We start from the raw sequence: 23,976 nt of genomic DNA on the forward strand, positions 1-23,976 counted from the left end.
AAATGTCCATCGCCTCATTAGCTCACTTCGTACTGCACTTTCCGAACTAGACTGCATCCCCTATGTCGTGGTAACGCTTATATATCTCGATGGAAGTCTGGAAATCGGTAGAATAATTCACGAACAGACACAGCATTCCAGAAAGATCGAGAGATCTCTCTCGAGAGAGAGAGAGAGGGAGAGAGCGAGAGAAAGAAGTGGAGCCAAGTTTTATCTTGATCAATTTGCAGTCGATCGAAAAAGACCAGAGTTGACAGGCGTTTTTTTTTCTGGGAATAATTCACAACAATACAGTCGTGCATTACCTATAATGGAACAAATACCTTCTGCACAGACCTTGAAAACTGTATGAGTTACAAAAAAGGTGAAATGAAGGCAAATTTGCTCAATACGGAGCACATCAATTATGATTTCTAAAAAACTTAGATATCTCCCTTACTTTTGAAGATATACTGGAAACACAAACATTTCAGTTTTGTTGTTTCATATATCAGGTTTAACTGAATAGATTTCCGAAAACTGTTCGTAATTTGTCATTTCTTTTCAAAATGTTTTTCAGATTGTTGTATTCTTTGGGATTCACCAAACTTTGAATGTTTGAATATTGATCTGTCTTTTCCAACACATTCAAGCGACAGCAAACTATACGCATGAAAATGTGTCGTTGAAGTATGAATGTTCAATGATCAATAAAATATAACTACACTTTGGTGATATCGTCACTCCCATGTGAGGTCCATGACACAGAATATGTATTTTAATTTTGACAGAATGAGAGGTATCCCAGATGAATAAGTTTCTTTCCTAAAATAGAGAGATTTTGAAAGATTTCCAACCACCAGTCAGACACGGAGCAGGGATGTCGAGTTGATTGTCAGAGCCAGAATCGTGATCAATGTAGAATTTTTATGTGGTACTTTGGTGAAATATTTAATTTTTCTAAAAAAAGGTTTTTTTGAGTGTTGGGTAATACCGATTTAATTAATTTTTGAACTCATTTCAGGGACTGACATTCACAGATATGTCAAAGAAGGAGAATAGATTACCTAGATGGTACTTTGGAGGACTTGCATCAGCAGGAGCAGCCTGTTGCACACATCCCTTAGATTTAATAAAAGTTCATTTACAAACTCAACAAGGTGGAAAAGCTTCAATCATACAACTAACAAAAGATATTGTGAAAAAGCAAGGTGAGATATAATTTATTTTCTTTATTTTGAAATTCCACTTCTTCATTAATTCGAGTTAAAAATAGTGAATGGGTAAATTACACAGTTGTTAATTGCAGAATGATGGACCCTTTCCCATATTTCAGATTCAGATGATAAAATATTATATATTAAATTATTCAGGAACTTTGATTCTTATTTGGAGTGGGATAAGTTATGCCTGCAATGAGATGATTTTTAGAGCAATTTTCAACTTCCACTTGAAGTTAAACAAATAAAATATAATAAATAACAGATGTATTGGGATATATTCAAGTAACAATTTATTGTGAAATTTCAACTGAACAGTTTACAAAACTATAACACATGTTTCACTATATGATAGCTTCCTTAGGCAGATTTATTCTAACTAAATTCTACCTAATTAGTTTTATAGAATATAATAATTTGAATCATATGACCTACCTACTTATTGACTAATAAATTTACCTGAATCTAGAAATAAACTAATCAAAACTTTTTAAACATAAAAGAAATTTTACAAACCCATTGAATGGACATGTAATAAGGTAATCAATTTCCACATTAGGAAACAGATTTTTTAGAGGAAGGGAATTCCATTCTATTTAGTGATTCACTAAATTTTGGAAATTTTTAAAACTATTACTTTCCAAGCATTTCAAAATATTGAGATTCAAACCTTCCTTTCCCAAATGTAACATGTAATAGTCTGCCAAAAGATGGTTTGCAAATGTGGAATTAGTATTCACATTCACGAAACTATTCCAATGTTCTTATATTTTTTGGAAAAAGGTTATTCCTGATTGGCCAATTTAAAGTTTTGCCAAGTACGATAAGTCAACTTATATAAATTTGTTAAATTTGTTTTTTTAAGCCACGTCTAAGTCTTTCATTTTCAAAAAACGAGAGATGTTATCGATGAGTTCACCAAAGTATGTTGGTGTTGCTTATTATCATTTCTTGAAGTGGAATACACCTGGTGAATGGATTGTTTTTGTAGTTTTTTTGGAAAGAATATTGTAACTTAATTCTTTCCGGTGTAATTTTTCAAAGGTTTTAAATTATTTTTCAGCTGCTTTCCACTATTTTTTGATGTAACAAATTGAAAATGGTAAAAACATACATGCATACAAAAGCTATCCAAACGAAAAAATGTATCCAAATTGAAGAATAAAAAATACTTATCATTTATTAGATTGCCAATCGAAGTAATATTGATACAGTGATATTATATAATAATATTCAATTATGATAGTATCCTTATCATAATTGAAATGATTTTTATCCAAACATGAAGTTGAATGCACTTGAGAATTTTGTATCTGACATATTCACATTAACCAGTAAACAAAATGTATCCAAATTATGAGTACCAGTTACTTTATGAATAAAAATAAAATAATCAAGGTACATGATGAAAAATTGGAAAGAAATGGATAATAGGAAAAAGATTTCAACCCAAGTTACTTCACTACTGTCTATCGTTTCAATCATCGTCGGGAGATAATTCAGTTATAATTATAGTTTTATTATAAGGTATTTCACTTATTTCATTCATTTACAAGTCGGTATTAAATCAATTCAAATATGAAGTAAATCTAGTGATTGTTTTCAAGTGAGAAAAACTTATCTAAATGTTCTTGATACTAAATAAACACTTGAAAATAGAAATAAATGTGTATATATATATATATATATATATATATATATATATATATATATATATATATATATATATACACTCTTATCAGTTCAAACTGAATAATCAACAAATTCTAATGATAGTGAAGATTATGATAAACAAAACATTCTTTGGAAAAATAAAAAATGGAATAATCAAGAAAAAATGAAAAATTTTCACAAACTCATTTCAAGTTATGAATTGAAAGGGTTATATTTTTTGGAGTGACTAATTTTTGGGAGAGAAATTTTTTGGCTTTCTATCAAAATGGAGTAGTAGAAAGTCCAAAACTTTCCCAAAAGTTATAAATCTAGTAACGACTTAGCTCTTCTTATATTTCCTAGTAGGATAATAACTTGGATTATTTTAGGTGTTCTTGCACTTTACACTGGATTATCGGCCTCGTTATGTAGACAACTTACATACTCCACTACACGATTTGGAATGTATGAAGTAGCTAAGCAAAATATGAACAGTGACTCATTCTATTCCAAAGTTGCGATAGCAGGAATAGCTGGAGCTGCAGGTGGCTTCGTTGGTACACCAGCGGATATGGTGAATGTCAGAATGCAAAATGATATCAAGTTGCCAAAAGAAAAACGACGAAAGTAAGGATGTACAATCAAAATAGTATATTGTTTTATTATGAGGAAAAGTGATGGCCTGTAAGACCATGGACAGGCCAAAAAACACTTTTTCTCCTAATGAAAACATACTATTTTTTCTTCAAACGTGAAAAATGCAAATCTTTCAAAAAAATAGAAGATGTATATTTTTTTCATGCTCAAAGGCTAAGGTAATGTAGGCTCTGCACTTCTGCAACAAATGTCAACCTAACATATAATTTATACTGTACCTGAAGTGACAGTGGCTAAAACTGCTTGTTATGTTATCAACCATATGGTACCATCAAAATCACATGAATAATTCAACAGTAACTTACCTCACCTCTGGAAAGTGTTCTTGAGGCAGATCGATTAAAATTGTCAATGATGACTTTCAATGCCGGCGCTAGTGCTGGTGAAACTTAAAGTAGAACCATAACCATGGTGATGATGATTTGAGTTTAATAGGAGATAAACGTCGACTTCAGTATAGGAATATCAGTCACAAAACATGCATTTTTGACTTTTGAAACAAAAATATATCAATAAATTGAACACTCACTGTATTGCATAAAAAGCAATGCTCTCGAATAGAAATTGTGCAGGTTATATAATTTTTCTTTCAGTTACAAACATGCAATAGACGGACTTGTTAGGGTATATAGAGAAGAAGGGCTTCGAAGGTTATTTTCCGGAGCTTCAACTGCATCTTCAAGGGCTATACTGATGACAATAGGACAGTTGTCGTTTTATGACCAAATTAAAATAATGTTAATACGAAGCGGCTTGTTTAATGACAACCTGACAGCACATTTTTTGTCAAGTCTAAGTGCAGTAAGTATTTTTCATCTTGTTCAAATCATAAATAATTTGATCCAAGTAAATAAACTAGAGACACTTCGAGTACTCATAAATACTTATAATCTCTATGAAAATATTTCAATACTTCGTTACACATTCAACTTTTTCAAATCAACATTTATTAATGAAATAATGAAATGAGATTTCCAATGCCTTACTCAGGAGTAAGAGATGAACGATAATGATTCTGAGTGATAAATTTCAATATTTCATTAAGGGTTACTAATGAATGAATGAATAATTAAACATGTGATATTCTGGATGTGTATTCACTTCCCTAAATTAAAAAAACAATCGAAATTAATAAAAATCAAGAATACTATTTAGATAGGGTTTCTTAAGAAATAATAGTTTGAAAATTTCAATTTATTCAGTTGCTCATATACTAATGATTCAAGTGAAAAATAATGAATAGAATTTTTCTGATTGATTCGGCCGTTACTTAATGAAGTTATTTCATAAACTACACTTTAAAAAATATATCACGAAATGTTTCGCAATCACAGTAGCAAAACGTGATATATTTTTCAAACATGAAATTTGTGAAGATCAAATTGTAAGGTGTAGTTTAAGAAAATTGAATTTTGTACTTGTCTTAGCAGTGGTATTTTTATTAAAAACATTATGAAACCTATGACTATTTCAAAACCAAAAGTAACTTGAGATAGATACAGTGATAGAAATTTATCCATATGGTCATGTAACACTTCTAATTATAAATTTTGCCTATATATTTCAATCAACCTGTGTGCCTTTCTCAAGCCTGTGAAGAAACTTCAAAAATTGCACTTGGAATTTTGCAAATTTCTTCATTGATCTCATTGAAAACAACAAAGGTAGTTCTGAAACACTTTCAAAACGAGGTATATTATCATTTAAAATTCTTGGATTTTTAATTATGTAGGAAAAACCTAAAATTCCTAGTGACAAGTTGGATAAATCTTTACTTGAAGTTTGTTCAAACAGCAACTTTTTTTATCAAAGGGAAGTGAAAACTCACGTCAATAATAACTAACAAAAGACTATAACAAGTATTATGATATATATTATGTTTATCTCATTTTTTCATGTATTTTTATAGGGTGCCATTGCAACATCTCTAACTCAGCCTCTAGACGTTTTAAAAACCAGGTCAATGAATGCTAAGCCTGGTGAGTTTAAAAACTTAGGGGCAATAATCGTTTACACTGCCAAATTGGGCCCTTTAGGGTTTTTTAAAGGCTACATTCCAGCTTTCATACGACTGGCGCCACAAACGATCTTAACGTTTGTCTTTTTAGAACAACTTAGGTTGAACTTTGGATATTTTCCCCCGCAAGTTCAACTTAATTAGATAAAAATTGTTTTATTTTTTTTATCTTGTTACCAATTTTAGTCCTGTTATGTTTTTAAAATTTTATGGTGCTGATTGTTTTTATTATGGGCTAGTTGATATTAGAGAAACTTATTTGACAATAATATTCAAAGACAACTTGCTTTTATTTTGCATTTATGTGAATTATTCAGGTGATATATTTAAATATTTTTAGAGCATTTTATTTTTTGTTTTTTGTTAGGACAGTATGTTTACAAAATATCATTCCTGTTACCATTCTTAGGCCAAAGGCCGATACGTGTTGAAGAATCTCTTGTAGTGTTTTGTAACTGCAGCTTGTCAAGTCTAGATGAGGTTATAAGATTTTATTTTCGGCAATAAAACTTTTTTAATCATTGTACTTCTTCCACTGCCTCTTCCCAATAATCATCTGATATTTGCCATCTCGCATATGTAGATAATTGATCCAAGATTCAATATTTTATCGCTGGTCAACTTAATAGATATAAAGACAATCGTTACTGATACTCTTTAGATGTTCGACTCTCTCTTGACATATTGATACTTAGATGATATAATATGACATAATAAACATCAATAGCAATTTAAAAATTTGGAAAATGTCAAGAAGACAAATTAATAACCACAGTAATTCTTCTGAAAAATGTAATGATTCAAAAGAAAAACAATCATTCGCCAAGGTTAAAGACGGGTTAAAAATTCTGAAATTATTTAACAGAAATGGTGCGAACTCTACTGTCGACAATTGAGAACTATTTCTTGGTTCGATTGTGTGGTTGAGACGTAAGTTACATGATGTCACCTGTGTATTTCTTGCTCTGAGCAAGTTTATGATGCGATATGCACTGATATCAATGCATGGGCTACCTCTGAGGGGTGTCGTTCATTAGGGGACGAAAGGTTAATGGGATAACCCATTTTAACTCACTTTAATTGCTCTGCAATTATCTTTCATTGCACTTGTGTGGGATGTGAGAATGTGACAACCAAATAAAATTATTAGTTCAGAAGAATACAGTATTCTTGTAATATCAAGTTATAAGCTTGGTTCATGTTCGATAATGATGATTTGATATTTAGATACATTGTCGGTCGTCACTAAACCAAAGATGTAAGCAACCGTCTGTGGCGTGACAATATCTTGGAATTTGAAGGTCTTTAATACAAATAGTGGAATATAAGAATGCAAATAAAGAAATTAATTACAGAGAATACAGTTAATGACAATGAATCAAGAGTGAAATTAACAAATGACAAAAAATAAATGTTAGAATGAGAAGATGGAAACTATGAGATACAAATGAAAAATTGGCTCAGAGTGCCCTGATATCTGAAAAATGTCAAACTCAACTTAAAATTCATCCAACATGGTGTACTTGTATTCCTTTTTGTTTATTGTAAACATAAGAGTAAGTTCGTATAGTCATTCTAAATAATGGGAAGTATAGTAGACGTGATTTGTGACGTCCATTACAGATCTCTTGGTTTTGGGACATAGACATTTGTTCAAACTCCACTGCTGGCAACCGAGAATTATTTTTTGGTCCGACAGTGGATTTGTTATGAAACCTGTGTATGTCTTGCTCTAAAAAAAACATATGATGTGGATTGCACTGATACTATCCCATGTTATTGTTCTTAAGGAGACAAAAGCATGTTAACGGATAACAATTTTAACCCACTTCACTTACTTTCTATTGTCTTTCATTATACTTGTGCGGTATGATAGGTAAAAATCATTGGAAAATGATGAAGACAGTTTCTACATCTAAGATAAGTCTACTTATATATCGTCTCAAGTGATGGGGATCATCAAATAGGGTTCATCAGTTGAACAATATACTCAAAGGATTTTGACTAGATTAGAGTGAGGATTGCAAAGTTTATAAGTCAGGAATTCTTGGTAGCTGTAAACGACCCCTATTCTTTTACTTTGTATTCTGCTTACTGAATAAACTTCAGTTTTTATTAATTCCGTTCACGTATAATAATTTATTTAAATGCATTAATGTGTAAAATCGGTTTATAGAATTCATAAGTATTATAGATAGGAAGGAAAATTAAACTCCCAGTGAAAAAGCGTCACTTTTGTGGGTGTTTCTACCCCTACTTCAAGGAAAACAAAATCATAAAATGGTAATCTCTGTTATATGTTGAACATTGAAATGAACTGACTCATAGTCTCCTTTATATGTGGTAACACCTTTTGTAAATACTCATTTTATACCTACTGAAATTTGTATTTTTATGAAATTTTGAAAATTTTCATGTTGGCTTCCGGACAGATCAGTATGATTATTCTAAGATCTTTTTTCCATGTATCAAGACATATTTTTCACAAACGCATGTTTTGATAGTTCCTAAATGAAGTGTGCTTTTCTCAATGGTACAAACTCAAGTTGGAAAAATTGTATATAATGGGATACAACTAAGTTGTTTCCACCTCAATTCTATATTGTGAGGTAATGATCACAAAGATCTATGTCGAATACTTATATGAAGAATGTGAATTATCCACCATGGCCCAAATAGCAAAAGTTGTATATCTTTTTTATTGATCTATGTTATCATCTAATACTATATTCCAACCTGCCACACATATATTATCTTATTATCGACAACTTCTAGCACCCTTATAAAGTAGGTAGGTATAATATGTTTTCGAACAACTTTTGAATATTATAGGGATGCATGGCTGTTGTACTGACACAACCCTTAGATGTGATTAAAACCAGACTCATGAATGCAAAACAGGGTGAATATAAAAATATGTGGCACTGCATAACATCAATTGCTAAGGAAGGACTTGGTGGGTTCTACAAAGGAACCATTCCTGCTGCTGTTAGAATCATTCCACATACCATTACGGTAATGGTACTTTATGAACAGATGAGATTAAACCTGGGATTCATACCTACTTCAAAAGAAAAATGAAAGAAACGATGGAAGCAAAGGTTTTTTCAATTTGTATAATGTTATTAGTGATATAGTAATTTATACCTTTATTGTATGCATGTATAATATATATCAAATAAAAAGGAAATGAATAGCCTTGCATAAAAAGTCACCTCCCTTCCAACTTGAGAAGGAGAATCATATAGTTGAATAAAGTTTACTTGAGAACTTATCCATTTTTAGTACTTTTAACCTTAAAGCAACTTTGAGATCACTTGTTAACCCTTTGAAGCCGGAATTATTTTCTTCTAAAAAATAAACTGAAAATCAATTGTAACTCGATCAATAAGTACTTCTGGATGTGAGTCGACCTATTTTTTCCATTTCTTTCTTTTTCAGTTAGTTATATTGACGTGTCCTCGCTGTAGAGCCACTAGAAAATAACAGATTCACATGATTTCAAAATTTTATCATCAACAATAAATTTTCCGATTAGTTATTTTTCATAGTAATGTGAAGAAATTACTTCTATTGGTAAGGCGTAACACAACATCATACTAGTTACAAACCCAATCATCCACACGCGCGCACTCTCACACACACACATAAACGCACACAAATATAAAAACACACGCCCCTCCCCTACACACAATGCAACGCGCGCGCTCACAAACATGCGCACACAAACACTGAATTCCTAGTTGTTCCATGATGGGGTGGTCACATATTTATGAGAAAATTCGGACTATTTGTCATTTGATATTGAAAATATTGAAAACGTTTGATAGACTATCGTGTACATCACATAACATTCAAACTCACCTGTCATTATTTCAAAAACAGTCAAGTTTTTAACATAAACTCCGCTTCCACAAGCGCATACACCAATGATTTCTAAGATAAGCTGAAATAGTTTATGGAAATTAATTCTACACATCATATCTAAACATGTGGGCGATACGTCATCAAAGTGAGCCCGCCGTGATACAACTGGGAAAATACATAGAAATTAATTTACGAGTGGCTTCGCGGTGTTACCACTGGAAAACAAATAGGAGTGCAGTATCAGATTTTTTTCTCAATAGGCCACTTGTAGATATTTTCATTAGCAAAAATAACCCATTATATTATACCTGAGTAACAATAAAACCAATAACGCATATGTAAAATATTTTCCAAATACGAAAATTTTGAAATTGATATATGTGACGTCATAAGGCTCCCAATCGGTGGTGTTGGTTTAAATACATGCAAAAACGGTTACAGGCGCAAAAGTTTCTGATCAGCTCTGGCAAAAGTAAATTATTTTCTTATTAGTCAGTGGGCTATGCTTGAAGACTGGCAGTGAACAAATCTAAAGAAATGAACTTCAAACGTTCAAGCCAGTCTCGAATATACCTACACAGTAGGTTAAATGGACTGACGCCTATCAGAAAACCTACTCCCTTGGCTAATACCACGAAGGGCGTTGGATTATATTCGACATGCGTCAGTGCAGGAATCTTCACAGAAAATTTCCTGCATATGCAATTGGCAATACAACTGAAAGGGTCGACCTTCAATTTTGTATACTAGGTGTACGTGTCCTTTCGTACTGACTTTTCAGGCGTCTTCTTATTCTTATCAGTTCCATCGTTTCTGGTGGAAGTTGCTGTTGGAAGCTATAGCGCAGGACTGGGACTTCTCGTGCGCTTATTCTTTCCATCGTTTGAGTGATCGCCTGTTGCAGCTGTTGTGTGGCGTTCTCCAGATCCGTTTTTGTATTGATGCGTGGGTGAGATACCACGCATCGCACCGTTTATGATTCGCTGGAATCTCATCGAGTCTATGACCCGCTTTGTTGGGTTGTCTGTTTCCACTTCACCTCTTCCTATCGTAAATAGGATGGGGTTGTGGTCTGACGAACCTTCTTCTATTGTTTCCATCTCCGTAGTTTCGATGTTCTGCACTAGTGCGATGTCGAGAATATCTGGGACTTGGTCTTCTCGCGGGTAGTGCGTTGGGGTGTTCGGTGCTACTACCGCGATGTACTCGAATTATTCTAGAATTCTGACTATATCTCTGCCTCTCGTGTTTCCATTCCTGCAGTTCCAGTCGCGCGACTTTGCGTTGAAGTCGCCGATGGTGACTGTTGGATGGTGGTCTGGGAATATTTCATTCTAGTCTCGTACCTCGCGGAGGTAGGTATACCGACGATATTCTTAACTGCTCGTAGCGTCTCAGTTTAACTCTGACCGCTACTGCTTCTCCGTGTTGAATTTCTGGTTTTCTGTCTACATTTTGCGCTAGATCTGTTTCTTACTAGTAGCGCCACGCCCCCCGCGGCATAGCGCGCCCTTGGCCTTTCTGTTTTGTATATATTATATCCTGTAATTCGGTAGCTCTTTTCGCTTCTTATCAATGTCTCCTGTAGTGCCATGACGTCTATGTCTAGGCGCGATAGCATTCCCAGGAGCTCATTTCTTTTGACGGTGAAACTGTTTAGGTTCCACGATCCTATTTTTAGCAGCTCCAAGATTCGCGGTGGCATTACTGTCTCCCGGGTGCTTGTATCAGTGCAGCTAAGACCGCTTGCGCGATCTTTTGCTGCTCAGTCGTTAGGCTTCCTAGGATATGTACCAGCTCGTTTCCTCCGGCTTTCTGCGCCTTCGGTGCTGGCTTCCTTTGGGCTGGTTGCTGACGGGGCCTCTGACTCTCCTCTTGTCGAGGCCTGTTCCAGGCTGTTACTGTTTGTCTTGGTTTGGGGAACATCCGGCATCCCCTGTAGCTGGCCGGGTGCGCCTCCAAGCAGTTGGCGCATTTGGCCGGTGTTTCTCTTGGCTTTTGACACTCTTTCGAGTCGTGTCCTTCTCCGCATTTCACGCAGCAGGCTGTCGCGTGACAGCACCTTTGTGCGTGCCCAAAGGCTCCGCCCGCACGATCAAGTTTACACACGTTCTTAATTACTAATAACGAAAATCGGAATTCTTTCAGAGTATTTCATTCCTCTTCCTAAGTTGGAGCGAAACAACAAAATGTCACTCCATCTAGTGGATGAGGTACTAACCAACTGCATTATCCGTAATTTGCCCGATTCCTCTGATTAAGGAAGAAAAACTTTCTTATTAGTCAGTGGGCTATGCTTGAAGACTGGCAGTAAACAAATCTAAAGAAATGAACTTTAAACGTTCAAACCAGTCTCGAATATACCTACACAGTAGGTTAAATGGACTGACGCCTATCAGAAAACAACTACTCCCCTGGCTAATATCACGAAGGGCGTTGGATTATATCCGACAGGCGTCAGTGCAGGAATCTTCACAGAAAATTTCCTGCATATGCATTTGGCAATACAACTGAAAGAGTCGACCTTCAATTTTGGAACGGGCACACTTGCAGACCGGTTCCGGAATTCCTTCAGAGTATTTCATTCCTCTTCCTAAGTTGTATTGCCAAATGCATATGCAGGAAATTTTCTTTGAAGAAATCTGCATTGAAGATTCCTGCACTGACGCCTGTCGGATATAATCCAACGCCCTTCGTGGTATTAGCCAGAGGAGTAGTTGTTTTCTGATATGAGTCAGTCCATTTAACCTACTTTGTAGGTATATTGAGACTGGCTTGAATGTTTAAAGTTCATTTCTTTAGAAAAGTAAATTAGATCAATACTTTTTCATATATTACATTGTGCACTGTTTCTATGTGTATCTGAAGGAATCTTCAATGCATGTTCTAGACGTCTGTGAAGAGTTTTTACTGCAAAAAATTTTTTGACTTCCTATTTCTCCACCACTGAATAAAGATCTGATATCTCCTAAAAATATTCTCTTTTCAATTAAAATATTTATCGTAGTTATCTTCTTCTGATTTGTATACCAATAAATATTTGTCCACAAGAAATCCAAGCTGCTTGAACAAGCCAATCCTAAAAATTTTGTACATATTGAAAAAAAACTTCAGAAAAAGCATGTGAAACTATATAAAAATAATATGAATAAAAAAATATAGTTGAAAAATTTCAATAAGAGTTTGTTAATGTATAAGAACAAAAAATAAAACTCTTCGAAGGAGTCATCTAGATACTCCTGAACACTACAAACAAATTTCAATAAACAATCCCCTAGAATTATTATGGAATATAATTTGAAAATTAGTAACTTTATTAGTAGTTGGAAAAGTGGACAGATTTTTTTCTTACAAAACTGACTCACTTGAACAAATATATTGATGGAACCGATAATAGTTACATTCTTATAAATATTGGTTTACAACTATCTGTATACTTCATATCAAAAATCAATCTTACAATGCATTTTTGGGCTATAAATATCTATACATCAATTTTTTGGTGGTCACAGATTCGATTTTTATCCTTTCTTGAAGAATTCAATTAATATTAATAATTCAATATAACGTTGCTTGTACTTTCAAGGTTCCTCTTTTGCTTTCGATAAATAAAACTAATACACACGAATAAAGTATTTAATTAAAACATGTATTAAACTCTTTGCAATATTTCACAGCGTTAATGGAAGGATATTTAGACAATGCTTAATATTCATTTATCTAGTCCTGATTCCTATTCATATCTGGATATTTATCCTACTACCAAAATCAATATTTTATGTATTTTATTGATAAATTAAAAAAAGTTTTTTGATCAAATATGGGCATAGATTTGCATTTGATATAACAGAAAATCTCTTTACATAACAGAAAATAATTCAATAAATCATACAGTACAACTATACAGGTAATCAGAAATGGAGAAATGAATAAAAAGGATTTCAATAATGAAACATAGACATTTTACAAACGACAAGGGAAAATTATTATATAAAATTCAACATCAATAAATACAAGTCAGAAATTACAAATGCAACTGAACACATGTACAATTCCAATTATTATATTAGTCCGATCTGTTTTGGTTAATCAAAACAGGACATCTGTTGACAAAAGTAACTTTCAACTTACCAGCATGCTGTTCCCAAGGCTCTCCATCGACTTGCATTGGTGCCTTTTGTTTCAAACGTATCTGAAAAAAATTCTAATTGACGCAATCTAAAAATATCTCGTGATATTATCCCACAGTTGCGAAATTGAAAATGTAATTTCAAAGAATTTGAAAAAACAACTAAAACTCCCAAATATGTTTCTGGGATATTTTCTTTCTCAGCTCTGAATCACATAAATCAAAGTTATTCGAAGCTTTCCAGATGAAAAATTGCATTTCTAGTGATTTTAAAAAGTTTTCATCAATTTGAATACCTCTACATTTTTAGCTTGACCAAGTCTAATGGGGCAAGATAAGCCAATTTGGAGCTGGGCCATGTGGAACGAGGAATAAATTCCTACCACTTCTAAGACCCCATCGTGGTAGGACTGATTCAGTCTTGCATTACCATCACCGCTCATGCCTAAAATAAACATTTTTACTATTTTTCAATTTGAAGTCGAAGAAAAATATTTACCCCATAGGTTAACGCCAGCACCCCATGAAGAAATGTTCAGAACAACTATTGATTCTAGTTCGGGAAGATCGATATGATTACCATCCAGATACAAGTCCAGTCGTTTTTCAAGATTTTTACAGTCTGCAGTAACAACTTGCTGGGTACCAAAGCATAAATATAGCATCTGCAATATGAATGGAAATATATTTCAGAATCACTAGGATCTTATTGTTTTTTATGACGAAAAATGATTGAATCATAGCTTTTACCTCAATATCTATAATATGACATACCGCATGCATCTCTATAGTCAATTTTATTCTCTTTTCAATTTCAATACGATAAATAATTTTGAATTATATGAAGATTTTGTTTTTTGGATGTATAACCTTTACAATCTGTAAAATAAACAAAGCTAAATCAATAGAAAATCGCTGAAGTATATAGAAAGGCAAACTAAAAAGTTCATCCCAAAAAGTTACTGCATAATATAAACCGCTGAAGAGTCCATAAGTCAGTAACTTGTTATATATGAAATGAAAAATCAATGGAAAAAATGAAATTTCTACACTTATCTTTCTTCAGATTTAGACTATTGAAGTGTCGGAAAATAATCCTTTTCCACTCTTCAATGGTTTATATTAGGCCATAACTTTTTGGTTAGCCCTTTATTACACTCTAGGAAATTCTCTATTGACTTCTCTTTGTTTATTTTTTAGATTGTGGGAGGTTTTACAACCAAAAAACAGTAAGAAACATTGGTTTTTCCACAAAAATGTAGTTCAACAAAACCATAAGGATTTCATTTTGCATGTCCTTTAAATGAAATAATAATTTGAGATTTTGAACTGATTTTTTTTGTAACCTCAAACCATAATTTCGAAGATTGTATATCCACAGCCTTTGCCAAAAAATGTTTCAGATTTAACAATTCATCTCTAAACTTCTTCATTGATTTTCCATAAATCAATTTTCATAATCACATAATCATTATTCAATTATTTTCTATATCAAAAAAATTTGCTCTTCTGGTCCTATACTCCAAACTCTAATACATTTGAAAGGCATCATTAATCAATGATCGATGGTGTAGGGTAGGTTATCAACAGTTATTATCATTTCAGAAAGTAAGGATTGGAGGTCAAGCTCTTTACCTGTTTTGCTACTTGATAGCTCAAGAAAAAATAAAACTATATTAATGCATGGCAAAGTAAGGGTTTTAGTTTTCTACTTCTCCATCTTTATACAAAAAAAATGTATGAATCTTCCAAGAAAGAAAGCAATTAATTTCAAAATGAACTCAATACAAACATATATAATTCATACAAACAAGTAACTTTCAGATACAAACTGGAAGAAACAACACCGTTCATATAAACATTGAATTACACAAAAGAAAAAATATTTTCAAAACAACTACTTTTATATAATCATTGAACTATACAAAAAACACTTTTTCTATTCAGTTTGTACTCCAAACATTCATTATTGAATGGAATCAGATATCATTCACAGGATTGCTAAACAATGCAGTATATGAAAGAGGTAAAATTTCACTTACATGGAACACTATCATCCTCAATGGCAGACTTCCGAAGTTTCACAATGAGACACTTGCCTTATTGCCTCTCCAGCACCAATCTGGATAACATTACAAGATGAAGCACTCAATTCATTCATAATGCAAATTCAGAGTGAAGAATTATTCGATGAAAACTTTCTCAAAAACACCAAAAAGTGTTCGAATCATTACATTCAAAAACTCAGAAATAATACGGTTTTTCAGTACCATTCGTGACTTCACATTCTCATGAAATGACACATTTTTTTCAGTTGCAAAAAGGGTCTAGAGCATTCAATAATTGTCGAGATTGACTAGCATAACTAAATAAGCAAGTAGTATATTGATGGCAAAGCAACGAACCATGACTGTCTACCAAATGCAATACTCTAATTTGAACAGCATTCCAGTGAAAAATGTATTCAAGAATATATTTAATACACGGCCCTATACTTGATGAAAATTAATAACACCATCCATGATAATATTTATACAATTCTCAACAATATAAATTTTATTCAAGAAGTGTTTCTCTACACGGCAGCTTCATCAGTTAGGTGCCATCCCAACTTATGAAGTTACTGTGTAGTGAAACGCATCTTAGAAATTCATAGTATGAATATTGTATAATTAATAACATGGATGCTAATATAATACTCCTGTCATTTTCATTGATATATATTCAAACTGACTCAAGAAATTCAAAATGGCCTTTCTAAATTAAAATAATATGATGAACTTCAAAGGATTGCTGATATGAATATATGCTATTTCGTTTGAAGGTAGTTGACAATGTTTCTTTGTTCATTTCATTATTTTGGACTTCCATTATCTAATATGATATAAATTGATTTGAAATCCCTGAAAGAATCTGTAAAAAATTAAAAAAAAGATTAGTTGAAAAAAAAATAATTATATTAAGCAAAAAAATTGAAATTAAAATGAAGCAACCACCAAAACCGAAAAAAAAACTAGATGAAAAATAAAAAATTATTAACAAGAAATGAAAATTAAAAGATTCCAAACCAAGTTACTTCACGACTTTTCGATTGTTAGTATCCACAATCGTCTTCGGGTGATAACTGAACTTCCTCCGAGATCTGACTCAAGGCCGTAGCCAGAAAACAATTTCGGGGGGGTTTGGTTTGGTGGAACAGTAAAAAAACATGAAATATAAAAATAACGAAAGAAAAAAAAATTGTGTATGATCATATATTTATTAGAAAACCATTACAGAAATATTAACACCTTTTTACAAAATCAAATTTAGTTTTTTAGCTTTCTTTGCAGCAAACAAATCAATTACCTCCTCGATGTCGATGTCAATTCTACGGTGGATTGACATTAACGCCAAACCGTTTAGTCGTTCCTGGCTTGTGGAGTTTCTTAAATAAGTTTTTGAGGCGTTTCAGAAAAGAAAAAGTCCTTTTAGGGGTACATGTGGAAACAGGTAGTGTCGCCAAGATCTTTGAAAGTTTGTACGCGCATTGCCTTAAGGTTTTTCCATTGTGTTTCGAGGAGTTTTTTTTTAAGCACTTGGTTCGTTTTGCCAAGGACTTGATAAAATTTCTAACGGATTTCATAATTCCAATAGTATCTGTAGAGTACGGAGGGTGAGTGTAGACCCACAGCACTTAGGCCACATGTGACTTGTTGTACATCCTGCCAAGGAGTTGTCCTCCTGAGTCATCGTCGATCCTGTCCTTTCCAGGAAGGTGGACAGGTCACTAGTAGACATCTCCTTTATATCGGCAGGTGTAGGCCAAGACTTGGTGAACATACACTCTCTTATTGACAATAACTTCGGACACTCGCATAGGACATGCCTGACAGTTTCATTTTCCTGTTCACACATCCTGCATAGAGGTGTGTCCACTAGCCCCATATTATGGAGATATTTTCTTAGTTGACAGTGGCCAGTCAGAAATCCTACTGTTAAGTGTAGATTTTTCCTGGTCATCACTAGATAATTCTTCGGCGCCAGCTTCCCAGGGACGCCCAGGGTGATCCTGGCAAGAGTGCAACGGATTGAGCTTGGGTGTAACATTTGGCTAGTTCCGCAATTGTCGAAATCATCAGGCCGTAGGGGCCACTGGGTCCTAATAGTCCCTTGGCTGAAGAGTCGGCAATGCGATTATCTTTACTCCTGTCGTTCCCTTTAATCCACCTCTTGGTGGCACTCTAGTACTAGCCCTGAGGTAACACGTTGTCTGTACAAGGCTAATAGGGCTTGTCTGCTATCAGTGCAGATTGTTATTTTTTTGCCAGAAATTCCTTTCCTGGTTATTTCTTTTGTGGTTTGTGGTGATTGAGATACCAGCCAGTTTTGTTTGAACCACGCTGGCTTAGTGATTTGGAGTACACTCCACATTCTGAGCCTCCTTTGGTTTTTGAGCCGTCTGTATATATGCGTATTGCATTTGTAGCATCTGACTTTGTGTTGTGTTATTTGTATTTTGTAGGGTTTATTAAACACAAACCTGGGTACAATTGCATCACTGGTTGTCTGCAGCAGAGGTTGCGCAGTGTGTGCTTCTCGCCATAGGCTCAGCCTCAATTGACCCACTCCTACTTCGAGATTTCCACCAGCCGTGTGCAATCATAACATGGCCATTAACACAACCTTCTTAACGTACAGGTCCAGAGGGAACAGACCAGTGATTAATTCCATTACCGCGGTTGGTGTTATTCTCATGACTCCTGTGATGTTTAAACAAGCCAATCGTTGTATCTGATATAATTTTTAGATAGCCGTTTCTTGTAAAACTTTCGGGGGGATCAATCCCCCTTGATCCCCCTGGCTACGGCCTTAATCTGACTATTTATAGGTCATTCGAGTGCTTTCACCTATCCCCTCTTCCCTCTCTTCGCTTCATCGGTTTTAGCGGAAGCTGGCCGTTTGGCGGGACTTGGTCTAGTTCCGCTTGATTAGAGGTTTCTATATGTTGCGTATCTCTACTCTAGCTCGGCTAAATGCGTTGTTGGACAACATATATGCGGCTTCTTTGAATTTCCTCCCAAACCAGTGTTCTTCCTTGTGGATGATTTCAGCTTGAGCCCACTTGATGTTATGTTGAGCACATAATAGGAGAAAATTCAAAAAAGCCGCATATATGTTGTCCAACAACGCATTTAATCAAGCTAGTATAGAGATACGCAACCTCTAATCAAGCGGAACACGACCAACTCCCGCCAAACGGTAAGCTTCGGCTAAAAGCGATGAAGCGGAGAGAGGGAAGAGGGGATCGGTGAAAGCACTCGAATGACCTATAAATAGTCAGATCTCGGAGGAATAAGTCCAGTTATCACCCAAAGACGATTGTGGATACTAACAATAATCGAAACATCGTGAAGTAACTTGGTTTGGAATCTTTTAATTTTCATTTCTCTTTGGTAATTTTTTATTTTTCATGTCGTGTTGATAGTTTTCTTTTTATTTTGGTTGTTACTTGTATTTTATTTCATTGTAATCTCAGTTTTTTGCTTAATATAATTGTTATTTTTCAGTTAATCTCTTTTTTAATTTTTCACAGATTCTTTCAGGTATTTCAAATCAATTTATACCATATTAGACAATGGAAGTCCCAACTAATGAAATATATGCTATTTCATTACCTTATTGAAGACCCTGCTTCCATAAACATAAAAAATACTGTCTCTTGTCTTATGGAAATTCAATGCAACTTGTGCATCCACACCAATACTGATATAATTATACATGAAGTATGTTTTATTGGGTAATTTCAACCCTAGATGTCTGGTTGAAGTCACTTCAACTTTCCATCTGAAACAGAAAATTGTGAAAAATGCTGGATGTCAAATAACCCTTTATAAACCTGTCCAGTTCTGAAACTCTTGCGTCTTGTATACTTTCCAAGATTTCATTTATATGCAACTCTGAAGAATTCTCTTTACCCCATCCAAGTACCCTAGAGAGATCATTGCCAGTACCAAGGGGAAGAATAGCTAATAGTGGCTCAGGCTGAAATTTACAATAACAGAAAACGGTAAAGTGACATTATTTCATAAATTACATCAAGGTCCAAATTATGTGATGTTGTCAAAACCCACGAAATAGTTCCATCTCCTCCTGCTACAAGTACTTTGATTTGTTTTGGGGCCAGCAAGACACACCACTGTAATGCGGCAGAGGGCTTTCTTTCACTCAAATCAATCACTTGAACGGGATTAAGGTACTTTCTGAATTCTGATAAAACTAAGGCTCCATCAGTATTGCCAGATTTTTTGTTAGCTGTTCATGAAAAAAATATCAAGGTGGGTACATTCAGTAGTTAAAATTTCACAAAACTCACCAATAACAATCAAAGGAGTCCATTTCTTCCAACCCGGATCTTTTACTCCCCTGAGAAGTAAATGCTTATTCAATGCTCCTTTTCGACGAGCTACTTGTATGCACCATGGAGGAACTATCATATTTCTATAAGGCCCAAAGTCGCAAATCTGAAACATTAAATGACTGTAATACATTAAATGACTGTAATAATAAATATTATCATTATTGCCATTTTTCACAACTGACAATGTTTGTTCGATGAGAGCTACCATTTCCTTAAAAAATTTATTAAAACTGTTTTCGTTATTATTTAATTATAATCTAGAAAGAAGACACAAACATTTTCAATTGTCTTTTACTGTGGATCAAGGCTGTCAGGATAAATGTAATAATCCAAAAAATGTTTTGGTTGGTTTCCGGGTTTTGCCGTGGTCTTCTTTGGTTACAGTCTCCAAACGTTTCAACTGCTACTGATACGTCAAGAAGAGTACTTCGACCATGCCGCCGAAGATGACTGCTGCAGTTTCAGTTGAAATGTTTAGAGATTGTAACGTATATTTCAAGAATATATGTTGAAATTAAATGGCAAGTAAATGAATTTTGAAGGAGCATTTTCCTCTCAAGTAATCAAATTTAATGCTTTCTTTTCTAATTTAGAAGTGTCATATATATCTTTCTGTTTTGACTTCTTCATTTCAGAATTTGCTTTTGTAAATTCCAATTAAAAAAAGTTTATTTGAAAATCAACAGTAAATATATATATTTTTCTAAGAATCACTACATAAATTTCGGTGAAAATGTTTGTGTCGCAGTTTTTAAGATCTTTTTTCAGTTATAGAATAATAATAAAATTAATGTAGGAATTTACCTGCTCTGTACCAACAAGACACTCTGTATGAACTGTTTTCTGACACCAACAACATTGGTAATCAACAAGACCAGGCTCCATTGAACAGTCCTCTCCGCATTTTTGACAAACAGCCCACAACGGTAAATTACCTACACAAAAATTATAATTTTTTGGAAATATTTTTCACGTTCTCAAATATCTAAATAGTTTATAAAAAAAACTTCATTTTATTCTAGAATAATTTCATCTAGCTTTCATTGCCTTGATCAATGTCGTACCCAGTTTTGCAACAGACCATAAAGACAAATGTTCGTTTTCAGTGATGAAAGATTCACATCACATTGAAAATTTTTATTGTTAGTTGATAGTGTTAGCCTGAAAAAGCTTTTGTACAGAGAAGTATGTGTTAGGGTATTGTAAACAGTGTAGTGAAAATCTCGCAATAAAATGTTTCTTGAATTCTTCACTGGTTGATGGTAAATTGGGTTTCAACAATAAATTGCACTGTAATGGTAAAAAAATCATTCATTTTAAGATTTAGTCATACCCCAAATGATTTGATCACAATTCACCTATAAAATCATGAAACGGTTCTATGAAACAGGTGAAGTCAGTAAATTTCTAGGACCATCACTTACTGAAGATTGTAATTAGAATCAACATATGGCCAATATCACAATATACTAATGAAGATTAGAAACTTGTTTTTACAGAACATTTGGTAAATCGGATTGGTAGTTTTTTGGTTAGTCGTTCACAACAGGTTAAAATTGGGGATACAAATCGAGTAATATATTAGTAATACACAGAGTGCCACAAGGGTCGCATTGTTCACCCCTGTTATTCAATATTTTTGTGAATGACATAGGATGCTGTTTTGAGAACAGTGAATTTTTAATGTTTGTCGGTGCCCTGAAACTTTTCAGACCGATAAAGTCATACAATGACCGAATTCTCTTTCAAGATGATCTTGATAAAGTTTATAAATAGTGTGTTACAAATAACTTGTTTCTTAATGTAAATGAATTCCATTTTATTATCTTCTGAAGAGTTGGTAGGAAATTTGATACATCATATAATATAAATGAACAGTACTTAGAATACACATCATCTATAAAAGATTTGGGGGTCATTTTCGATGAACAACTTAGATTTGTAAGCCATATCAACCAAATGAGTGTGAAATCATCCAAAACACTAGGTCTTATTTTACCTTTAACCCAATGATGAAGGTGATTCTCACTACTACTAGTGATAACTTTACATTTTAGTGCTAGGTTAGCTTTTTTCACACATTCAGGATCTGCACAAACTCCACAGCAATCACAATATACTCCAATGCCATTGAGTAGAAGCGATTCACAAATTGAACAATACCAAGCCTAAAATGATACTTATTAGTATGAGTGCTTTTTGAGAGTATAAACATACTTACTTTGGATGTAATTTTTATGGGAGTCCAATTATGATTTTTAGTGGAATCTCGAACTGGAACATTTCCCTCACTACTCAATTTTTTAAATATAAAAAAACTCAGAAAACATACAAGTACTGCACTGACGAAACTCGTGAATCCAAAAGGAGGAAAAAGTTCTCCGAATATCCACATTCTAGGTCTAACATCTACTCTGTGTTTGCTAAAAACAGCCATTTCAACGGGAAATTTTCATGTGAATGAGTTAGGAATGTAGGGGTGAATCTTTCTTTAGAAATCATGTCTCCTTTCAAATTATTTCATGCATACACTATGAAATGAATTTTCTAGTAATTTGATTTTTATTGTTTATGTTTAGATTTCACTTTTCAAATTCTCGAATGTCAAAAAACTCCCGAATATTCAGGGATATTAATCTTGCATTGTCAAATGTCAGTGTAAAGTTGACAAAAGCGTCTAGGGACCGTCTGTAATTGAACGTGCGCATTTCACTTTTTTAACAAATACTTTCGAAAGTCCAGCAAACCATACAAGTCATAACCAAAGAGAAAAGAGTTTACATAGATATAATAGAATGGAAATATAAAGTATAATATCTATGGTTTGCTCTAATCTGCGTCACCGCGTTAAGGCTCGTTTATGCTTATACGAATATTAACATTCTTGTTGCGAATCGCAAAATAACTAGCGCATAAACGTTCATACTTGAAAAACCAATGTTTATGCCTATCTTATGTTGTAACACTGGACAATCTTCTTGATCTATTATCTTTCTTTGATATATCTGTGAATGTCAGTCCCTAAAATAAGAGGCAAAATGAGTTGATTCGAAAATAATCAACACTCAAAAAACCTTTCCCAAAAGAAAAATTGTTCACTAAAATACAACATAAAAACTCGACATCACTTTAAATTTTGACTGATAACAATCAACTACAGACATCTGCTTTTCCTATCAGGCTGATGGTTGGAAAATTCTCAATCAAAATCTAGGCAGGAAAATTTATTACACTAGGGACATCTGTCCTTCATCATAATCAACACACTATTCTATGTCATAGAGCACAGCATAAACGGGAGTGATAATAACACCAAGGTGTCGTAATTTTTTATTCATTCCTATTTTAAGGTTCATTCATATTTATTCGAATATTCATATTTATGTTGTGAATCGCAAAACGACTATCATATCAAGTGTTCATACTTTTTTATGCCTATAGTATGTTATCAGCTATCGCATGTATTCAGATCGCATTCAACTTTTTTGAGTGATGTGGATGATATCTGTTTCAATCCCATAACGAATTTTTAAAATGTGGACCACAAATAAAACTGCTGTCTAATGAAAATAAAGGGGAAAACAGACTCAGCAAAATTAAACGTGCCAATTTTTTCATCATTATTACAAAGGGTCTGCAGAACAAGATTTCTTAATTTTTCAGTTGGGCCTCGACAAATAAGTTGGGAGAATTTTTCATTTACGATTTTATTTTCAACTTTAATGTTTTTTCTAACATTTGTTGTCGGATTATACAGAGTAAATAATTCATCCTGAACTATTATGTACTGTTATTAGGAACAATGAATGAATACTGTGTACCTATTTTAATACAATCGTTTAATTGAGCAGAAATTTTATAATTCAATGAATATCGGTTAATTGTCAATTTTTAGAAGTTGTGTCAATTTGAATGACGTATATAACTTTGGGTGGTAATAACCCCTCTGACCAACTCTCGGAACGCACTTGTCTTCCAGAAGAATTATTATTATATTATTTCTTGTAGTAGATGTCAATATTTGGAATATGTTAATACTGTTAAGATAAATCCT

At 33.6% G+C, this 23,976-nt stretch overlaps 2 protein-coding genes across 6 annotated transcripts; one reads left to right on the forward strand and one right to left on the reverse strand.

The window, feature by feature from the left end:
• The first annotated feature begins 746 nt into the window (after window positions 1-746).
• On the forward strand, window positions 747-8,722 carry LOC111517377 (Dicarboxylate carrier 1). 4 transcript variants are annotated; one of them, XM_023173519.2, is made up of 5 exons: window positions 747-897; window positions 1,004-1,190; window positions 3,242-3,479; window positions 4,103-4,310; window positions 5,419-6,048. In XM_023173519.2, exons 2-5 carry the CDS (start codon window positions 1,022-1,024, stop codon window positions 5,668-5,670), a joined length of 867 nt encoding a protein of 288 aa, XP_023029287.1. In that variant the 5' UTR covers window positions 747-897; window positions 1,004-1,021; the 3' UTR covers window positions 5,671-6,048. The 4 variants fall into 4 exon arrangements, with proteins under 4 accessions (XP_023029287.1, XP_023029289.1, XP_023029288.1 ...); XM_023173521.2 differs by lacking the exon at window positions 5,419-6,048 and adding an exon at window positions 8,359-8,722 and having other exon boundaries at window positions 759-949; XM_023173520.2 differs by having other exon boundaries at window positions 760-913.
• On the reverse strand, window positions 8,661-22,558 carry Dgkepsilon (diacylglycerol kinase epsilon). Of its 2 annotated transcripts, XM_074179868.1 has the most exons (12): window positions 22,144-22,558; window positions 21,922-22,090; window positions 20,727-20,857; window positions 19,878-20,025; window positions 19,599-19,816; window positions 19,401-19,546; window positions 19,180-19,348; window positions 14,022-14,187; window positions 13,819-13,967; window positions 13,525-13,585; window positions 9,391-9,472; window positions 8,661-9,001 (listed from the first exon to the last, which is right to left on the reverse strand). In XM_074179868.1, the coding sequence occupies exons 1-11, from the start codon at window positions 22,357-22,359 to the stop codon at window positions 9,420-9,422; spliced, it is 1,626 nt and encodes a 541-aa protein (XP_074035969.1). In that variant the 5' UTR covers window positions 22,360-22,558; the 3' UTR covers window positions 8,661-9,001; window positions 9,391-9,419. The 2 variants fall into 2 exon arrangements, with proteins under 2 accessions (XP_074035969.1, XP_023029285.1); XM_023173517.2 differs by lacking the exons at window positions 8,661-9,001; window positions 9,391-9,472 and having other exon boundaries at window positions 13,016-13,585.
• Between the last annotated feature and the right edge of the window lie 1,418 nt (window positions 22,559-23,976).

The sequence above is a fragment of the Leptinotarsa decemlineata genome, unplaced genomic scaffold, assembly GCF_025532065.1.
Source record: "Leptinotarsa decemlineata unplaced genomic scaffold, Ldec_3_MD MMD2_tig00026282_RagTag_RagTag, whole genome shotgun sequence".
NCBI classification, from domain to species: Eukaryota; Metazoa; Arthropoda; class Insecta; order Coleoptera; family Chrysomelidae; genus Leptinotarsa; species Leptinotarsa decemlineata.

Excerpts from the sequence above, each read along its gene's own strand:
- LOC111517377 (XM_023173519.2), top strand. The coding sequence starts at position 1,022 with ATGTCAAAGAAGGAGAATAGATTACCTAGATGGTACTTTGGAGGACTT. Across the intron at positions 1,191-3,241 it reads AGATATTGTGAAAAAGCAAG|GTGTTCTTGCACTTTACACT; the intron begins GTGAGATATAAT and ends GGATTATTTTAG. Across the intron at positions 3,480-4,102 it reads CCAAAAGAAAAACGACGAAA|TTACAAACATGCAATAGACG; the intron begins GTAAGGATGTAC and ends TTTTTCTTTCAG.
- Dgkepsilon (XM_023173517.2), bottom strand. The coding sequence starts at position 22,359 with ATGGCTGTTTTTAGCAAACACAGAGTAGATGTTAGACCTAGAATGTGG. Across the intron at positions 22,091-22,143 it reads CCATAAAAATTACATCCAAA|GCTTGGTATTGTTCAATTTG; the intron begins GTAAGTATGTTT and ends GTATCATTTTAG. Across the intron at positions 13,968-14,021 it reads TGCTGGCGTTAACCTATGGG|GCATGAGCGGTGATGGTAAT; the intron begins GTAAATATTTTT and ends TGTTTATTTTAG.